Below are 20503 nucleotides of genomic sequence, written 5' to 3'. Positions count from 1 at the left end.
TTTGTACATGGCACTGAGCGAATCAAAGCTGCTTTGCGGCGCCACCACGCTGCAAGGCAGTGCTAGCAGCAGCTGCAGGAAGACCATTGAGCACTTCCACGCCAAAGCAGCGGCAGCTGTCGTGAGTACCGCAGCATACACAGACAACGGAGACCTACTCGAGGAAATCGATCTCCTGTTCCTCGACTCCGTAGTGCCGTTGCGTCGCACCTGCCCTGTGCCTCTGGGCACCCACACGAGGAGGTCCACTTGCACTTTTGGTGCGGGAGAGACGTACATGTCGGATCGCAGTTTTGTTGCGACACCTTGGCGGGTTACACACCGGTATGCGGGCATCGACTCCCTGTGGGGCCTCGCACACATACACACACCTCCTTCATGTGCAACGCCGTCGCGTGTGCTTCAACGCACCACTCGCTGGCAGGCTGCGGACGGACTCACTGGACGAGGAACGATTCCTAGCATGCGTGCACCAGCCCTCTCCGTTTAGCGTCACTTCCTCACTCGCCATGGAGAGGTGGTGCGGCCCGGACAGACGTCGAATCAGAAGCCGCGGCCCTGCTGGCTCGTGGCTATCGCCCTGAGAGTGAGGCAGCAAAAAATGAGGTTTGGTCTGCTGTGCAGAGTGCCGAATCCGCTATGACACACAAAAGCAAGCGCGGAGAATGGCATGTTGCGACGTATTGGGCCACACACCGTGATGCTGCTAGTCCGTCGCGTGCATCTATCATTTCAGTTTGTGTTTGGCGGCTGTGGGTTGAGGCACAAGGGTGAAGCTGGCTGAGCTTGCAAAATTGTGAGTGCCAGAGGTGGCGACGTTCACTGCATGGATGACGGACCTAATCAGCAGCCTCGGACACCTAACCGGCATCCCCTGCCCACCTGCACGGCAGACGCCAGCGCCCCGCCCTTGAGCAGGACCCTGGACGCTTTCCGCGTGGATCGAGGTGTGCGGGTCAGCCTGGCACCTCCGACACCCATCGCGCCGCACGCGGCCGAAGAGGGGGCGGGGACGAGTCCATATGGCGCGTGGCCCTGCTGCGGCGGCAGGCGGTCCGTCCTAGAGGAGCAGAGCGTAGCCGCAGTGCAGCAGAGCCGTGTGTGGGCTGCGGCTGTGCGCGTGTGTATTTGCTTGTTTATGGCATGGAAGACTGAAAAACAAGAGCGTATCTACGTGGACCGTTCACCTCAGGCATTGGCATATCTCATGGGGAATGCGTGGTGCCCTCGACCCTTTCGGGTTTGTTGGGGGATCTCTCGTCCTGCTTTTTGGGATCTTGGCACGCGGGGCTTCTTGGTTTGCCTGCTGTGCGGGCGCTTTCCCCGTTTTGGCTTGGGGGGGGGGGGGTGCGAAAGGGGTACTCGCGGGCCGCATTCTTTTTTTTTTGGGGAAAAAGACACCCCAATACGATGGCGTCCTGGGGACGTTAAAGTGCACCCGTCAGACACCCTTGATGGCGTTGGTCATCTGGTCAACAAGAGAGCCACCCTCGAGCCGGGCTTCGCTGCGCTCCGCGGCGGCGTCAAGCCGGTCGATGTAGTCGAGTATGCCGCGCTTGTTGCTCAGCTGCAGCTCCCCGCCTAGCAGCACCTCGTCAAGGATGAAGTACGCGCGGTGGAAGTTGAAGATCAAGTCGAGCTCGCAGACGTTGCCGAAGTACTGATCCAGCACCTCGACAAAGTGGTGGATGATTTCCAGCGTCATCAGCTCGTTGTCTGTCTTGTCGACGCAGGCGATGAAGTACAGAGAGGCGTAACGGCGGCAAACGTACTTGCGCCCCTCAATCTCGAACATATTGGACAGGCGAGAAGAGCGGCCAAGCGCCGCCTGGCTCACTTCACGGATTATCTTGGCCTGCTCCTTCTGCGAGAGCGTCACATACCACTTGGACAGCCGTATCTTGCCCTGGCGGCTCATCAGCAACAGGAACTGAATCATGACGTTTATGCAGTGCCGTGGCGGGGCAAAAATTGTGTGTCTGCCGACTACTTTTGCTTGGCGCGTTGTTTTTCCGAGTTTATTTTCTTTCCTCTTTCGATATACACACGTGTTTGCCGCGCTCTCCTTTTCCCTCTCTTGCGCGTTGTGAGGGAAGGCGGAGATGAGGTGAGATGGCAGTGGGAGGGGGGGGGAAGAGAAAAGACCATGTGCATGTGAGGCGTGTGAGTACGTGAGACGATGCATGGGTAATCCATTCGCACATACACACACACACACACACACACACACACACACACACACACCCATAAACTGCACGTGCCCCACAGTGGGGTGGGAGACGCTGGGGATGTGGCTTTATGCGAGTGAGCCGTTTGGCGAGGGACCGCAGCCATGCCGCTTGCACTTGTCCAACACGCTGAGTATTTTTCTTTTTTGCCTGCTTCGCTCCTGTTTCTACCATCTGCATAGATGTGAAAGCTTACATTGTTGCCTCCCGCCGCTGCCTCTTCAAAGTGTTCAGAGCTCAGTCTTCAGGGAACTGCAAGGCCGATGAAGACACCCGTACACCCCCCTCCCGGACAGGCACTGCCTCGCGCAAGCCGCGCCACATCCCCTACCAGCATCACCAGTCATGGCTAAGCCAACAGTGCACCGCTGCAAATTCGTTTCGTTTGCCACGCGTGTGTGTGTGGGCGGATGATTCAGTGTTTTCAGAGTATGCGTCGTATCGTCACCGAAGCGTGCGCTGTTTCGCCGTCTCACAGAGACCGTACACTGCGAGCCAAAGGGGAGTTGGCTGGCGCCCTGGGCAATCCGCGGCGACCGTGCATGCGCGCTTTACGAGCCGCGTCGTGCATCTGAACGGTACACTCAGATGCTGCGGTGCCGTTAAGCCCATGGGCGACGAGCCCACCATTTGTATAGGCAACATTGCCCTCGTTCGACAATGAAGGGGTGATGCACTGAGTGCGCAGCCAGCGCGGCGAGGCCGCGCGACTGCTGCCCGCGTCTGCCTCTCGATGGCCATCGTGGTGACTGTGCAGCCACTCCCGCCCGATGTCTGTCCGCAGAAACCACTCTAAGCGATGTACGTATTCAGAGATGCGCTCGAAGATCAGCTCGGACATCAGCAGGCGTGCCGCGCGCGCTGCCAAGGTGGTCAAGTAGGCGTTGCGCTTGTGGTCCTGAAAGATGGCCGGCGGGGGACTCGCGTCCTCTGGAGCGAGGGCCCAGCGGAGGGAGCCGAGGATGGCACGGGGCATGGCGGCGCTCAGGGAGCGCATTGCCATGGATTGGTCCGTCGATAAGGGTGAATCGATAGTCTCACCTTCCGCGCTTTCTCCCAGAGCCTCTTCGCCTCCGATGCCACCTGTTGCATCATCACTTGCCGCAAAACTGTCGAACTCTTCTACGGACGACAAGGCAGACATTAGCTCTGGGTTCACTCCTCGGTGCTGCAGCAAGGAGACCGGCACCAAGCGCTCCATCCCACACATTTCATAGGCTGCTGCCAGTCCATAGGTGCAGGTTATCATCTGCAACAACGCCGAGATACCGCGCACCTCCCCGTCGGGGAAGATGCGCGTCAGAACCGGCACTACCTCGCTGTGCAAGAGTAAGTGTCCTTGAAAGACCGCTGGAGGGAACAGATCGGGGGTGAGACAGAGCATCCCACACTCGTTCAAGTACAAGAGGAGCAGATGCAGCTCCTCTCGTCGCGCGTATGGGTCGCCCCGGTCGAAGGCATCGTAGAAGATGCTGAGCGGGTGATCAGGGCTCGGCACGTAGAGGCCCTCCTTCAGCAGGCGTTGTACAGTCGGCGAGGGCGTTCGTGGCTGTCCGCGTGGGCGCTTTGTGTAGTGACCTCTAAACAGCTCAATGCTGTCCCACACCTTGTCCGGCTCCCAGAGTCCTTTGCTGCTGACCATGGTGTTCAGGATCATCTCGAGACACATGTGGTCGCGCTTGCCCATGTGGCTGTGCCAGCTATTGACGGGCTCAGAGCACAGCTCGCACCAGTGTGGCACCGTTTCCCACACCGATTCCGCCGATAGTGTGAGGCTCATGGAGTGCACCGACTTTCGGGAGGGAGCAGGCGGGTCCTGTTTGGGTGACGGGGACGAGCCCCGTGATCCAGCAACTGAGAAGATCCCAGTCCTCGGTGCGGCCGTAGACAGACAGCGAGACACACCTGACAGCTTGGTCACTGTTGCCGTCTGCCTAGCCTGCCCGTGTAGCAACTGCAGCGGTAATCGTCGTGGCGTAGCGCGGTGCATCACACCCTGCAGGCGCACGAGGTTCTCTGCCACGTCGGCAGCCACCCAGGACCACCGTGGGGCACTCGCGCTTACCTTGGTGAATCGAACAGGGGTCGCCATGTACTCCTCGCTTGGTCATATTGACGCGTACACACTGTGGTGGGGGTGAGTGGGTGAGGATGCAGGGGCGAGCCGGGGAAAGGGGAAGAGAGGGGTGGAGGGAGAACAAACAGAGCAGAGTTATCACCTGTGCGCGTTGGGTGTGGGTGTGTGCGTACGCCAAGTGGCAACACGGAGGAGGGAAAAAAGGGGGTGGGGCAGGAGACGATACCGACCATCAGTTGCAAACCTGTGTGAGTGCACAGCCGAGCAACAAAGACTCCAGTACACGGAGAATAGGAAGAGAAAGTGCTGTCGCACTGTCGCCACTCATTCAACGCTTTGAATTCACCCGAGCCTGGCATGATCGGAATCATTGCGAAGGGACTCGTCGCGTTTGTCCGTCATCTTTCCCTCGCTTTGTCGACGGCGCCGCTGGGCATGTTCGGTCATTTTGGTGTGTGCGTGTGTGTGTGCTGCTTCTCTTCGCCTTTGAAGTACTTAGGAGGCACTCGTGCACTATTGCGGACGTACCCATACACACACCACATCGATACACCCGTCTTTTCTCAGCGCCTTTATTCGGCCGGGGTAGAGCATGAGCTCCCCTCCACTCTACCCCGGCCCTGTCACAGGCCCCCCATTGCATGGTGCGAAGCAGCCGTGAAGTAGCCGGAAAGAGAGTGAGGGATGCCAGAAAAAGCACAGCGTCTTTCCCGCTTTCTCTCAGATTTGTTCTCTTATTTTGTTGCCTGTTTTTTTTTTTTTTCTGTTCTCTCGAGAAGGGGGCCACACACGCCCATTACAGAAGAAAAACTTCACGGGAGGCAACCAGCGGAGCGGAAGAGGGCGGTGACCCAAACACCAACAGCGAAAAAAAGGAGAACGACATGAAGACACGAGAAGGTGGTGACGGTGGTGGTGGGGGAGGGGCTGTAGAACTCACGAGAAAGGAGATAAGAGGACGGGCAGCTCCATCAGCAATCGAATCCATGAACAACAACGAAAAGGAAAAGGGGCCCCCTGCTCCGGTGAGTGGGGAGATTCGGTAACTGCTCAACAGCGAGGGAAATTGAGTGCGGAAACAAATCGCCAGCGCAACCAACACACGCACAACAATGAGAGAAACACCATTGCTCTTGGGTCTAACATCCCTTTTCAACCTTTGACATAGGAGGAGTGAAGATCTCAAGAGTGCGTATCGCTGAAACGGAAACCCGTACGCTTCACATGTACCATTCTCTCTATGAAGCAAACTCATTCCTTAAACGATGTGCGCCCGCCAGCACAAACGTGTAGACGTGAGAGAAAAAAAAGAAACAGAAAGTGAGGAATGTGCAGTGTCTGGTGAGCACAGGATTACGTACCCAGTGAAGCGGGAGAAAGAGGAAGGGAGGGAACGGGCACAAATATGGCAAGATGAGACACACACACACAAACACACACCCACACACGCATACACACACACAAACGAAAACAGACGGTTAGCCGGTGCGACTGTTTCAGAAAAGAGAGAGAGAGAGACAGACAGAAAGAAGCTTAAAGGTGTGCTACAGTACGCTAGCAACGGTCAAATTACCACCCAAAGCGCGAGGACCGGCTCTTCTCAGCCACGGAAACATACAAAAAAACGACCACGACGATATGTGTGGTCAATCAAGAGAGAGAGAGACACACACTGTTGTGTACACGACGCTACATCTGTCAGTGCGCCCCTTTACCCATGTGCGGTGATACGCTTTTTGTGTGTCTGACGGGAGCGCTCAGGAAGAGTGGCGCACAGTAATACGCAGTAGTCTGTGCTGGCTGCAGATTCTCTATCCAGGCATTCATCAGTTTCTATGCCGGTTACTATGTATTTCTCTGCCCCCCCCCCCCCCCCCCCACCACCACTGCCGCGTATGGGGCCGTACGCATGCTTGTGTGGGCACCAGCGAGACCAAACCGTAAAGGTACGAATGGGTCAGGTCGACAGCACGGGGAGGCCAAAGGAGGAGGGAGGAGAGTGGGACGTGCTCCCTGAAGAAACAAAGATAAGAGAGACGAAAAGGGGTGCCCAAGCGAAGTTTGCGCAGGTTTTGCTGTGTAGGAGCGCGTTTAACTAGCCCACAAAAAAAAAAAACGGTGGGGAAGTGGGGAGAGTTGTGCAAGAGCGAGAAAAAGGAGAAGACAGAGGGGTGTAAGTGAGCCTGAAGGGTAAAAGAGGGGCAAAAGGCAAAGGAGGAACAGCTGGCAGGGTAGGAAGAAAACAAGAGGGAAAGAGCACGGCAGTAACGGCACCCCCTACATGTGTGCACCTATAGCTCCCCCCAAAGAAAGACAACCACCCCGTTGTACAGCGGCAGGGCAGCAACATCACCCGCACCCACACACCCATATGCATATACACACGCATCTAGCTAGAAAAGAGAAATCGATGCGAGATAAATTCAAGACAGTAATCCCCATAGAGAAATCTCTTTGGCACCACGACCGCTTTCAGTAGAGCCGCCTGGTGCCCATCATTGATATTGTGTGCCTTGAGAAGGGGGAGGTATGCACTCCTCCACGCGGAAAGCGTCCAGGGTCCTGCTCAAGGGCGGGGCGCTGGCGTCTGCCGTGCAGGTGGGCAGGGGGTGGTCCAGGCGCACGCCGGATGAGAGCGACGAGGAAGCACGCCAGCGGCAGGGCAGGGCCATGTGAGACCCCGTGCCCTGCGTGTATGCAGTGCTTCGCCCCTCATCGCTTCAGCCCGCGGCATTGCACCAAGCGGCGCGGCGACACGCCGCATCGGAGTCTGGTGGGCTCCCATGGTGCGATTCGGGGTGCCCTTGCCGTGCTCCCGGCACACGCGCCTCTCGTCAGTCACGCCGCCCCCGCCCACCACACGTGCACTGCTGGCCTCTGCGCTTCGCGACGGCGTTGTTGCCGAGGGGCGCTGCTCTGACGCTCTCTGGCGACAGCGTGGCGCCACCCCCCTCCTGCCCCCGCATGCCGTGGACAGCAGCGGGTGTGGCAAGCGGAGGGGGCGCGTGCCGGCGCACAACGAGCCCGTGGCCTGTCGCTCCGAGGGGGCGCAGGGGGGCAGCCACAGGCACCCGGCGGGGGAGGCCCATGCAGCGCGAGGGAGAGGTGCGTCATCAGGTCACTGCATACGACACAGGACAGGCCCAGGTGTACGCCCGACATCACCACAGCGCAGCAACGGCAGAGCGGCAGCAGGCGGGTGCGTCTATTCGTTGCCTCGTCGACACGACTCATCGTGAGCTGAGCTAAGCGTGGTCATGAGCACAGCTCTCCTCTGCAGAGCGCCAGCCCAGGCATGGGCGCCGACACCAAGGGTCCGCACAGTCGCATGCCCAGGAGCAGCCTGCAGGCCGCATGGCCTCTCAACACAAAGCGCGCGTGTGTGGAGGGGGAGGGGGGGGGTAGAGCGGAGCTGAAGGTATGCTTTATGGCCGAGAATAGACCCGGCTGCTAAAAGACAAAGCGACAGGGAAGGTACTGGACTCTGATACCGCGGTGAGATGGCTGGCAGTGTCAGGTGTGGGCGTGTCTGCCCAGTGGAAGAAAAAGGTGGAGTTATGATGGAGAGGTGAAGGATTAAGGAGACCGAGTTCGATATGAGGAACTCACTACGGCGAACAAGAAATGCCTGTGCCCTGCTACTTTTTATTTCTCACTGTTGATGTTCCAAGAGAGAGTGTGGGGTGTGTGTAAGTGACCGGTAGTGTGCACATGTATACTTGTTTGTGTTGTCGTATCTTTGTTTTCGCTCGTGTGAGTGATGCAGATATTGCCGGTTAGAGGCTGCAGTGTACAACCGAAACCATGAGAAGCTGCTGTCGTAGCGCAATTAATAAGAGGCGTCGTCGTAGCTCATAAGGTGGTACAGGCTATGCAGCGTGTTGCCCAGCTGCTGCGAGTAGCGTAGATGGTCAACACCATCGTGAGTGCTACCACTCTCGTGGTCACTGCCAATCACACTACCGGGCTTTCTGGGGTCGGAGCTGAACCCAAGGGACCAACCGAGGTTGAGAGTAACGTCCGGGTAAACGGACCAGCCTGTCGGATCGCCATCCCCGTCGTCGGAGCGGCCAATTCGTGACGGCGGCTGCACTGTCAATCCAGGCAATGTCTTGGCAGTACTGCCGCAGCTCAGATCCTTCGGCGTCGATATTGCTGTAGACGGTGCTCGGTAGGCCGGCACTCCCATATCGCTACCCAAAACCAGCCTTGCAGTATCGCGCATCGGAGCAGTACACCAGTAGGCCCCGGCGTCTGGCTGCAGCCGCATGTTTGGCACAGAGGCAGCCGTCGGTGCATCTGCGAGTGCTATCATGTCTTGCGGGCGCGACTCCGAGGGTGTGAACATCATGTCAAGCTCCTCTATGAACTCTTTGCTGCGCAGAGCATCGCTGGATGGCAGTGCTGTCTGAACAGCGGATCCACCTACGCTTGCGAAGCCGGTAATACTGGGTGTATCGCTCATCGCGGCGGAGTTGCCCTCCCACTGGAAAAGTAGGTGGTCGTCAAGGAGACCGGCACTACCGGGCGAAGGGAAGTGGGGGCTCGGGTCGCCGAGTTGGTCGCTTTTGCAGAGCACCGAGGCAGCCACGACGGAAGAGACGGTCGCGGCAGGAGCAGGACTGTTTAGTTGGGACCGCGCCGCCACGGAGGTGTTTTGACTGTTGCTCGTCTGTATATTGGCGCTGCTGCGGGTCCCGCTGGCCATACCACGCAGCGGCGGGTCACCACCGCTCACCGCATGCATCACTGTTGTAGCGTACGGGGTGCTGTAATTCAACTTGCCCGCGTACGTGTCTTCTGGAACGTAAGCTCTGTAGTCAAAGGTGTTCACATCATCGGCGGTCAATGCATCGTCATCTGTGGATAGCATCTTGGCGGCCGCTTCCATCAACGGCGATGTTGTAAACGTTGGCGGAGCTACTGGTGTCGTGACGGACTGTGTCAGCTCAAAAGAAAAGCTCCGCGACGGCGGCTGTGGCGCGGGCGAGCAGCTCGGTGGCGGCGGCACACTAGCCGGCTGCGCTGGGAGAACAGAAGTGTACTTCATTGTCAAGCTGCCGCGCGTGTCCATTGTGCTGTGAGCGCTGTGGCTAGCTACAGAGCCAGTGCCAAGGATGCCGTTGCCTCCGTAGGGCTGGAAGCTGTTGGTATTGTTACTTGTAAAGGAACCCGCAAGGCCGGGGTTGAGCGGGGCAGCCCATGTACCAGTAGTGGGGGAGCCAGAACTGTTCGCGCCAGTGCAGCTGCCCCCATCACTATAAGTCCCACTACGAAGGGTGAGTATTGACGAGGAAGTCGCGCGTGGGCCATGGCGCAGGTTCGACGCACCGCCAATCACACTGCCGACTCCCTCCAATGCGATACGGCGACCCCATGTGCCGTTGCACCTGGAATGGGCGTCGCCACCAGCGGTGAAAGATGTCGTGGCGCTTGACAGCAAAACTCGAGAGGCATTCTTCTGCGGAGTCGACGCGCACGAAGGTGGAGAAGCGTCTGGAGGCAGCGTGTTGGCGCGCCGAGAGGCAGAAGATGAAGGAGCGGCGGCAGCAGCAGCGGCTGACCTGCGGAGGGGCACCGAGGAGTTGGTGCTCGCATTGCTGCGTGGCTGTGGGATGAGTAGATGTTGGGCAGGGCCGCGGCCGCCATTTGCGATGTTACTGCCATCGAACTCTGCTGGCGCAGGCCGCTGCTGCTGCTGCTGTTGCGACTGCTGCATCGCACTCGAGCGAGGCTGCGGAAGCGATAGGGCCTTTAACGGCGACTGCTGGAAAGATGAGCTGTTGAGCGGTGCTGTGGAGGAAGTCTGCGCTGACTGTAGCAGAGGCGAACTGATCACTCCCTCGCACTGCGCGGCTTCGGCGTAAGAACCCCACACCTGATAAGACAACCTGCTGGCGTTGGCGCTACTGTTGCTGTGGTTGTTCCAGACGCCTGCGTGTGGATGGGTATCAACCCCTGGTACGGGTGCAGAAGGTGGGCCCGATAGCGGCGGCTGTGCAGTAGCGCTGCTGGCAAGGGCCAGGCTGCTACCGTACTGCTGCAGCATCGTGTAAGGCTCCTGTGTTTCGTACGAGGAGACGGGGAAGCTGCCAGCACCGTCTCCGCTAGCTAAGCCAATAAGGTCCGTTGGGCCGCTACCTATCGCCTGCCCATTGTGCGAGCCGCTTCTGCTCCCTATAAACCCAATGCTACCAAGCATCTGCGAGCCGTCAAGCATAGGCTCCGCAACGCTATCGCTCCTGGGTTGCTGCGAATTGGCCGTCGTGGACGACGCGGACGTCGGTGACGCCAAGAATGCTGTGGGGCTTGGAACAGGTTGCCGAGGCGTTTGGGCGCTTCCAGAAGTCTGTCCAGTGTAGGGGAGCATTGCTGAGCTGCTGTGAATTGAAGTGAGACCAGTGTACAGCGGGGTTCCGTTCGGTGAACCGGCTGAGCCCGTTGTCCCGACAAAAGAGCGCGGCGGTAAGAGCGCCGGAGAGATGCTGCCGTCCTGCGGCGCACGAGAGAAGCTGCGACCCGCACTGATACTCAGCGCACCACCACGTGCCAGTGGCCTGCTGCGACCAGTACCTAGCGGCACTCCTAGCCCAGTGGCACTATGCACTTGCGCAGCACTCGGCGACACCATCGGAGTCGCAAGATAGTCGGTTATGGGCAAGTCGGACCAGCCGAGTGAATTATTGCTGGGAACACCGACAATGAGGGCAGGGTGATGCACACCCACGCTACCGCCGCTGCTCATGCTGCCACTGTGAGGCAGGTGCACTCTATTCCCATTCGCACCAAGACCGTTTAGGGTGCCACTGTTGTTGGCTCTGGCGTGGTTGCTGCCAAGAGCGCTATGCCGCACTGGTGTGTCTTCTGCCAACTTCACCATGAGTGGAATACCCTGGCACGAAGCAAATGGCATGGTGTTGTGCACTGCCGCCGTCGCCTGCTCTGCCACACCCTCAAATTCAAAGGTGACAAACGCGATGCGACGGTCATCCGTGCTGGCACCGGTGGCAGCGGTACTGTCGTGTCCGCCGTGGGATGCGAAGTCTGCCTCTGCCGCACCAGCGGCACCCCCGCCGCCGCCTGGTTGCGAAACGGCGTTGGCAGCGGCCGTATCGCGATGGGTGCTGACCGACTTGACCGGGCCGTACTGACTGAAGAGGGTCATGAGCATCTCCTGTGTTACGTCCTTTGGGACATTGCGGATAAACAACTTCCGCATTTTGCGCCGCTCATCCCCAGAAGGGGCCTTGTCATGCTCGCGGCGAGCCCACTGCACTGTCACCCTCTTTGACCCCGTCACTGACCGCCCGCCCGCGAAGGCCTCCATGGCCCGCATCGCTTCTTCGTGCTTCGAAAAGCGCACAAAGGCTGTACCAAGGCTGATGCCGGTGTGAATGTTGCGCATGATGGCCGAGTTGACAATGTCACCGAACGGGGTAAACATGGCTCGCAGCTTTTCCTCGTTCAGCTCCAGCGGCAGGTCTCGCACAAACAAGTTCACATGGCTGTGATTTGACGGCGGCTGAAGATGGCGCGAGGACGATGGGGAAACGCCATCGCCACCGCTACCACCGGATCCAGACGTGCTGCGACAAGGGCGGCCACCAGTGTTGCCACCTGCACTGCCGCCACCGGGGGTCGGTAGCGTTGCGCTACCGCTGTTGAGCAACAAGCTTCCAGTCTGGCTGCTGTTGAAAGACGACTGTCTCTGTGCAGAGTCGCGGCGTTTGCCAGAGCGCTGTTGCTGCTGGAGCGGATGAATTGGCTGGTGAGAGCTCAAGGTGTGTGGAGAGAGGTTGGCCGTGCCCGGGGTATCACAGCTGGCTCGCTTTGCTCGCCCAGCCTGTTCACTACGAATGCTCTCCTGGTCCTCCGCAATCTCCGCGCCATCGATGTCGGCGCCTGAGTTCAGGTGACTGCTGCCGCCCTTGTCACCACCGCGCCCATGGTGGTTGTGAGGACTGGTGCGACGCAGTCTCATCGGGACAGACACTGTCGGAGAGATGGAGTCATGCGTAGGGGGGAATGGTTGTAACAGCGGGGCTGCTGTCAGTGCTGCAGGAGAGGAATCGTGACCGTGCCGGTGGTTTGAGTCGGCACAGTGAGTGAGACACGCGCGCTGTCCTCTGTGTACAAGATCGCCTGCGTCCTCAGCACCGTCGACACGACGGCTGACGGCGCCGTTTCTCAAGAGGGATTTCATGACTTGTGTAAGGGGGAGGGGGGTTCGGCAACTGCCAATGGTGAGCACTGCTTCAAAAATGAGGATGATGGGGTCGCCCTCGTGGGAGGTGAGGATGCTGTTCCAGCGCTAGAGCTCTATCCTTCCTCAAGAAGGTGGAATCACCCCGGTAGTGCTACCTTGGTACCGTCCGGCGATGCTGCTATGGTTGCTGCCTGTGAAAAGGCAGTCCCGTTTTGGGGGGGGGGGGGGGGGGGAAGTGGGCGGTAGAAAAAGTGGCACACTTCGTAGACGTCGCTCTTGTTTCCGTCTAATCCGTCTTCGAGCGAAGAAGTCGCTCACCTTGAAAGACAATGCAAAAGACACGAAAGATAGCTGAGCTGCGCCTCTTCACCTGTGAAGCGCGTTGGCAAGGCCACAGAGAGAGTCTCAGCTGAACAGCTACCGCGAAGATGGCAAGGGGTGAAGTAGAAGAGAGAGAGAGAGAGAGAACGCACGAAAAAAAAAAGGAAGCAAAGGAAAAGCGACAACAACGGCAAAGGGAGAGAAAAATCGATGCACTCTCCACATTAACGGCGCCGAAAGCGTGAGAAGGGTGCAAAACTGAACGATGAAAAGGTGCTGCGATATCCGAGCGCGATAAGTCGAAAAAGGAGTGAGCAGGAAGCAAAGAAGGGGAAACCGATGAAAGGAAAGCAGAGGTACCTCGGTAAAGCTGACAACAACAGTAAACTCACGGGTACGATGGAAAGGGGGGGGAAGAGGTGAAGGGTCTAAAAGCAAAAAAAAAACACACAAGGCAAAGAGCGAGTGCGTCTCTTTGGCTTCTCCTTCTCCCGTGTTTTCCCTCCCTCTGTGTCTTTGTGGGTTGAAAGGCCACGGTGTCTGTTAGAAGAACGAAAAGAAGATGGAGAATGGAATGCGGACGCGAAAGAGAAAGAGGAAATGAATGAGACGATGGTGATGTGGGAAAGTGCCTTCAGCAGCGTTGGTTTCTTCCCCTTCCTCCTTGCTGTGTTCTGCTCCGTTCCTCTTTTTCCCCCTCTGCGTGCACGTCCTTTGTGTGGGTGCGGCGCCGTTCTCCGTCGTTCAGGCACGTAATATGAAGAAAAAAAGGGGGGCAGCAATACTGACAGGAACAAAGGGAAAGGGCGCAGAAGGCCTGAACATGAGCGCAATGGAGCTACAGAAACACTCGCAGGCAACGAGTACGAGGAGAGGCGAAGAGAAACTGGCGTCTCAGGAAGAGCGTAGAGGTCAAATCAAGCACAGCATTTAAGAAGAAGGGCCGCCTTCTCTCCTTCCAAGCAGGCAGTATAGATGAGAGGAATAAAGAAAGATCGATAGATGGCTCTAAATATAGCGTGTCGGGGGGGTATCCGTGCCGACTGGTGAGCCAGAGGCCTCTCTTCAAGTGTGTGAAGGTGTGCAGAATGTGCTCTTCCCTGCAATGCTCTATTGCATGTAGACCCAAAAAAAAAAAAAACGAAGGGAACACAGAGAAGGAGGCACAGACAGACACACACACACACACCGAGAAGCTGCAACGCAGACTGCAAAATCAGAACAAGAAAGAGGATCAAGGTAAAACACACAAAGAAAAAGCGAGCTATACACGCGGGGCGCAGAGTGGAAAGGGAAAAAAAAAAGGAAAAACGATGAACTCAAACAGAGATGCGACAAAAATGTAGGAGAGGAAGAAAAGGAGGGCAATTCAGAAGGGGGGTAAATGAGGGAGAATAGGGCGAAGAGTGGCCCAGGTGAACTAGCCGTAAAAAGAACGCCGGACTAATAATAAGAAACGAGGCCAGAGAGACCAGAGAGGTGGAAGCGCACACGCAGAGTCACAGAGCGAAAGAGAGGGAAGGAGGGCGTAGAGAGAAAAAAAAGAGAGAAGTTGAAGAGAGGGGGAGGGGGGGGGGGCAAACAATGTAACGCCGCGAAAGAAAACAAAGAAAACACGACGCAGATGAACAAAGGCACAAAAGGAGGAAAGAGAAAGAAGAACAGCCAGAGAGAAAAAAAGGCAAAGTCACAACAAGAGATGCCCTTCCACCACAAGCAGTCACAAGGCCAAAGAACCCAACACCAAGGAAAGCAAACGGAAAGAAGAAGGAATGGCGTAAGGAGAACAGATGCACAACACACACGAAAACAGAGAAGGGGAAGAAAGAGACAGAGATAGACCGGTTGTAGTCACTAGCGAAGACAGCGACGTCGCGATACGAGCAAGCAAAGGAAGCAATGGGAAAAAGGAAGGAGAAAAATGCAAGAGATGGGGAAAAGCGTAAGCAAGAGTCAAAGAAGCCGTGAAACAATAAAAAAAAAGCGAAAGGCGAATCAACAGCGCAACAGAAAAGTGGGGCAGAAGGCACAAAAACACTTCAAGTAGGACAAATAGAGAGAAGGGGAGAAAAAGAGGGGGCAGGACAAGCGAGCAGCACACGATCAGCCCAGGCACACACCCACACACAAACGAGAAAAAAAGAGGTTAATCCAATAGAGCAGGGCTAGCGCGTTTCCTTCAAAGATGCAGAGCAAGGGAAGATGAAATAGGAAATTAGGGAAGTGGTGAACACCCAAGAAGGGGAGGGAAGGCAGAAGACGCGTGTAGCAGCGAAAGGAAGATAGTGCCTACTCTCAAGTCCTATGCAGAATTCGAGAGCTGAGTGCCTATGTGGGATTGTGTTTTGTATTGTTGTTTTTTTTTTCGTTGATCCAACTGCTCCCTTCTCTTTGCGCTCACGTATGCGTATGTGGATCGTATGTTGCTGCTTTACAAGAAATGCGTCAATGGAGTAGGTGGTCTGAGAGAGAGCGCAAATCAAACAAAGCAACGTTTCTGAAATCTGGGTGTCACCTTGTTACGCGTGTATGTGTGCAGCGTACCGGTGTTGGTGTTTGTTGTTCCTTCTATTTTGTCTTTTTTTTTTGCCGTGCCGTATTCTGTTGGTGTAGGTCGAGAGACGTTAACGCCTTTCGATTCTGCTTTCACCCTCGCCGTCGCGCACAACTGCGCTTTGTCTTCCTCTTCACGTAATTTTCTGCCTCGCCTTTTTTTTTTTCCGTTTGTATGTCTCCTGTCTGTATCCCCTTTTTGCTCTCCTGTTGTTCTTTTTGTGTCTTCGTCTACTGCCCTCTTAGCGACCACTCGCCTTCTTGCCTTTTTCTTCTTTGGGCGTTTACTTCGCCCCCTCCCCCTCCTGCTGCACAACCCTGATATAGATGCAGCCAGGGACGTCGATAGCTTACAGAGAGAGAGAGACGGGGGTGAACAAGCGAACACAAATACCCAGAGAGGGAGAGAGAGAGAGTTCGTCCGCACAAGAAAGAAGAACGACAAAGGAAAAAGAAGATAGCGGGCGAACTGAGATGAGCAGAAGGGAAAAGATAAAGCAAGAGAACGCTCAAAAAAAAAAAAGGGGGCACTACGCGAAGAGGCCAAACCAAAACAACAAGGGTCGTAGCCGACAGCGGAGGAGGAGGAGGGGGGAAGAACTAGCACGGTAGAGAGAGAAAAACAGAGAGCGAACGTGTTATAGATAGAAATACCGATGCGCGCGGGTGTGCGTGTGTACGTGGATTAACTATACGACACAATTAAAAAGAAAAACGTACAGATGTGACGAAAAGGAAAAGAGGTCAGCAGAAACACGCGCACGCACACAAAGCCCAAGCCTCAAAAAATGATGCGGTGAAGGAAACCGCACTCAAATGTGTGCCCCTGCGTCCGACTCGGTGCCTGTGTTCTTGAGATGGGGGAGAGGAGTAGTCTGAAAAAGTGTGCTGTGTGTATGAATCTGAAGAAAAACAGTGGAGAGAGAGAGACAAGTAGATCTTCGGGACTGTCTTTGGGGGGGAAGAGGGGGAGGTTTATCTTCCGCAAAAAGGGGGAAAGCACGAAAAGGGGGGGAAACGATAGAGGACAAGAACACCAACGCAAAAAAAAAAAAAGAAAAGGAAAAAATGGCAGGCGCAAGTTCACCACCACCACAACGCAGACAGGGAGGAGCAGCTTTGTTCAGCCTACGTTATGGGGAAGTTACAACAGCAAAGGGGGGCGCCGTGTTTTGTTCACGTGTTCGTGTTGGCTTTGCCTTTGTGAGTGAGCGTGAGCGAAGTTACTTGTGCGATCCTCCGAACTCTCCAGGACGGACAAGGAAAGAAACAAAAAAGCGCGGCAAATAAACGCCGACGGGGAAAGAGGACAAGGCGGAATAGCCAAGGAAGAAAGAGTAGGAGGCAGGATGAAAGCAAGCACGAAAAAGGACAGCGAATGTTGAGTCCCTCACCTCCACCCTCGTCCCCTCCCACCCTGAGCGAGAGAAAACAGCTGCGGCGAAAGGAGAGGAAGGACCAGCAAGGGAAGGAGAAGAAACAAACAAACAAACAAACAAAAAGAGATCAAACTCGGTGAGGGGAAAAGAAAAAGTGGAAACAAACACCACACAACCGGGGGAAAGAGGGGAAAGATGTGCGAGGAGAAGTGGATTCGAGAACGTCACCGCAGAAGGTGCTATGGCGGCAAGGAGGCAGAAAAGTGGGGGAAGAGAGTGAGCAGATGGAAAGAGATGAGAAAGAAAAAAAAAGAGGGATGCAGCGGGAGAAGCACCACCAACAGCTGAGCCACAAACGAAACAAAAAGCGAAACACAAACAACTATAAAAGAAAAAAAAAAAAAACGAAAAGGGAAGCAAGTAACGAGTGTGGGGATGATAATGTTTTTGGTTCGTCCCTTGTGTTGTTTTCCCTCATTTAATGACACGCTCGTGCGTACAGAGATCGCTGCTGCGACGTCGATCCTTCCGCAACTCCCAGCGCGTCTAGCACACAAAAAACAGGCGCGCGCGCACCCGGGAAAGTACGCCCAACGCCGACGCCACTCTCGTCTTCCTGGCGAACGCAGAAACACACACACACGCACTCGACAACACTATAAACGATGCACGGAGAACCAGAGAAGGACAGAGCAAGGGGAAAAACGCACGTACAGATAAACGTACAGAGCAACGCGAGAGCAGAAGTGGAAGACTGCAAAGAGACACAGAATTACGCGCGGCACACGCACGCACGCACTCGTTCGCTCGCCGAATCTCTATAGGTTGAGATCGATTAATGGTAGAAAGCAGAAGACGTGCAGATAAAGCCAGAGAGGGAGAGAGTACCACACAAAAAAAAATACTCGACGCGCACACCGACGCTCAGAGAGCGGCCGCGCCGCCACAACTCGAAGGAAGAGGGAGAAAGAAAGAGGGAGAGGGAGGGATAAGAATGAGTCTGACAGATAGAGAGAGAGAGCTGGTGACAGGAAGGGAGTGGGGGCGGGGGGATGGCAAACGAGGAGTCACCAAATCACAACACACACGTACGAGACCTAGAACAGAAACCAAGCAAAAAAAAAGTGAAGCAACACAAAGAGGAACGAACAAAGGGGGGAGAGGCGTAAGAGACGAAGGGCAGCGAATGATAGAGAGAGAACGGGAGAAAAAGAGAGAGTGCAGTACTATGGAAAGCGGAAAGAGAGAACAGCTGGGCAAAGAGAACGTGTAGCTCATACACGCGCACACCCACACACCACGCAGGTATTCGTGCACAAAACACCCCTTTACAACCGCAGACGCACAAAAAAAGAGATGGCGCGCAACCACTCACGAAAACACACGAAAACGAGGTGAAGGGGGAGTTGACTCGACACGTCCACACTGCGCTTGTGACTGTAAACTCAGGTGTTGTTAAGGCAACCGGTCTAGCTGACACCTCTCTATGTATAGGTGTACACGGACCGTGTTGCCGAGGACAGTGGGTGATCTTTCAATCTTTACTGAACACAGGCACGCGATATGCGCACGCGCCTTTTTCAGAGGCAGGGTAAGCAAGAGAGAAAAAGAAGAAAGGCTCCACGAGCGGCGCAGAAAGAAAGCACAGAAGAGACCCAAGGGAAGAAAAGGAAAGAACCTAGCAACAGAACGAGTACGATACGTGAAAGACAAAGAAGTGCGTCGTCAGACTCCAACTCCAGAGACTTCGATGGAGGAAGGTCGTGAAAAACGAGATACGGGGAAAAACAAGCAAGAAAACCGTCCACAGGGGAACGTGATTGCTACGAAAGATGAGAAAGAAAGTGTTGATTTATAGAAAAGAGGGGGAAACGCAAGGTAACGTCGAGCTCTGAGAGAGACAGGGGGAGGGCACAAAGAGCGAAACTACTGTGTGTGCGTGTGTGTGTGTATGTGGGTTCGTCGGTATTGTTTGTGCGTAGGTGTCGTGGTGCGTAGACGGGAGGAGCGAAAGAAAAAAAAGCGTGTCAAACAACGTTACCTCTACAGAGGTAGAGGTGGCGGTAATAGGAAGCCGGGGCGAATAGGAAAAAAGCACAGGAAAAAGAGGGAATGACGAGATGTGAATATGTATGCGTGTCGGAGAAAGAAAATTGTAAGAGAGAGAGAAGAGAACGAAGGCGTGAGCCAGTGCACAAGTCCGAGTAACAGAGAGAAGTAGAGAGCGGATGAAGAGAAGAGCTACTAGAGTGTAGAGAAACACCGACGAGAAAGGAGTTCGGGGGCGAGTACCAGCAAACTTGGATGCGATTGCACGATGAGAACCCCCTACAGCAACGAATGCCCTCCCTCATTATTCGCTAAAGCATAGCGCGACCACCACAGTGAACAAGAATGAGGGACAGACCCTCGACACCGGGCATGCCTATGCACCACCAACACCATAGCACCGACTAAACTGCCCAACGGCTTCGTGAAAAAGTGCCGAGCACTTTTAAGCCCCCCCCCCCATTACAAGGCGACAATGTTCCCGCTGCCCAATGAACGATTGCCTGGGCGCTGTCATGCTTTTCGTGGTTCTCCAAGAGTTGCTGTGCAAGAGGGAGCAAGGACAACAAGAGTCAGCCAATACTAGAACAAAACATACTGCCATCCAACCACACAAAGAATTACATATATAACTTCCACAGACCACACAAGCGTCCAGAAAGACAAAAAAAAAACGCAAGCAATTAAGAAAACCTGACAGCTGAAAAGGACACAAAAATGTAGTATGCAGATCACGTGATGAGGTAATGAGTACTAAGGACGAAAATGCACTCCCTTTCAGCCTCTCATTCTTCCACAAAAACAAGCAAGGCAACAACTACGCGCACGCGCACAGCCTCAGCCCACACACGCCTCTGCTGCACTGCGGCTACGCTCTGCTCCTCTAGGACGGACCGCCTGCCGCCGCAGCAGGGCCACGCGCCATATGGACTCGTCCCCGCCCCCTCTTCGGCCGCGTGCGGCGCGATGGGTGTCGGAGGTGCCAGGCTGACCCGCACACCTCGATCCACGCGGAAAGCGTCCAGGGTCCTGCTCAAGGGCGGGGCGCTGGCGTCTGCCGTGCAGGTGGGCAGGGGGTGGTCCAGGCGCACGCCAGATGAGAGCGACGAGGAAGCACGTCAGCGGCAGGGCAGGGCCATGTGAGACCCCGAGCCCTGCCTGTATGCCGTGCTTCGCCCCTCATCGCTTCAGCCCGCGGCATTGCACCAAGCGGCGCGGCGACACGCCGCATCGGAGTCTGGTGGGCTCCCATGGTGCGATTCGGGGTGCCCTTGCCGTGCTCCCGGCACACGCGCCTCTCGTCAGTCACGCCGCCCCCGCCCACCACACGTGCACTGCTGGCCTCTGCGCTTCGCGACGGCGTTGTTGCCGAGGGGCGCTGCTCTGACGCTCTCTGGCAACAGCGTGGCGCCACCCCCCTCCTGCCCCCGCATGCCGTGGACAGCAGCGGGTGTGGCAAGCGGAGGGGGCGCGTGCCGGCGCACAACGAGCCCGTGGCCTGTCGTTCCGAGGGGGCGCAGGGGGGCAGCCACAGGCACCCGGCGGGGGAGGCTCATGCAGCGCGAGGGAGAGGTGCATCATCAGGCCGCTGCATGCAAGATCTCAATATGAAACAAGGTATACGCCGAGCCTCGAGAGCGGCACGCGAGTCTCCCGTGGAAGACCGGGCAGAACGGCGGGTCGTCAGTCC

General features: G+C 56.1%; 3 protein-coding genes across 3 annotated transcripts; all 3 read right to left on the bottom strand.

Annotated features, from left to right (window-relative positions):
- Positions 1 to 1441: 1441 nt before the first annotated feature.
- Positions 1442 to 1939, bottom strand: LBRM_29_1530 (putative sigma adaptin; the record flags this gene model as incomplete). Its single annotated transcript, XM_001566447.1, has 1 exon — positions 1442 to 1939. One exon carries the CDS (start codon positions 1937 to 1939, stop codon positions 1442 to 1444), a length of 498 nt encoding a protein of 165 aa, XP_001566497.1.
- A 761-nt stretch (positions 1940 to 2700) lies between these two features.
- On the bottom strand, positions 2701 to 4218 carry LBRM_29_1520 (conserved hypothetical protein; the record flags this gene model as incomplete). The annotated part of the gene is made up of 1 exon (XM_001566446.1): positions 2701 to 4218. One exon carries the CDS (start codon positions 4216 to 4218, stop codon positions 2701 to 2703), a length of 1518 nt encoding a protein of 505 aa, XP_001566496.1.
- Positions 4219 to 8134: 3916 nt separating this feature from the next.
- LBRM_29_1510 (putative RNA binding protein) lies at positions 8135 to 12286 on the bottom strand (the record flags this gene model as incomplete). The annotated part of the gene is made up of 1 exon (XM_001566445.2): positions 8135 to 12286. One exon carries the CDS (start codon positions 12284 to 12286, stop codon positions 8135 to 8137), a length of 4152 nt encoding a protein of 1383 aa, XP_001566495.2.
- Between the last annotated feature and the right edge of the window lie 8217 nt (positions 12287 to 20503).

Source organism: Leishmania braziliensis, chromosome 29, assembly GCF_000002845.2.
Source record: "Leishmania braziliensis MHOM/BR/75/M2904 complete genome, chromosome 29".
Taxonomy (NCBI): Eukaryota; Euglenozoa; class Kinetoplastea; order Trypanosomatida; family Trypanosomatidae; genus Leishmania; species Leishmania braziliensis.
Note: the sequence above shows the minus strand (reverse complement) of the source record. Positions and strands in the feature narration are given on the sequence as shown.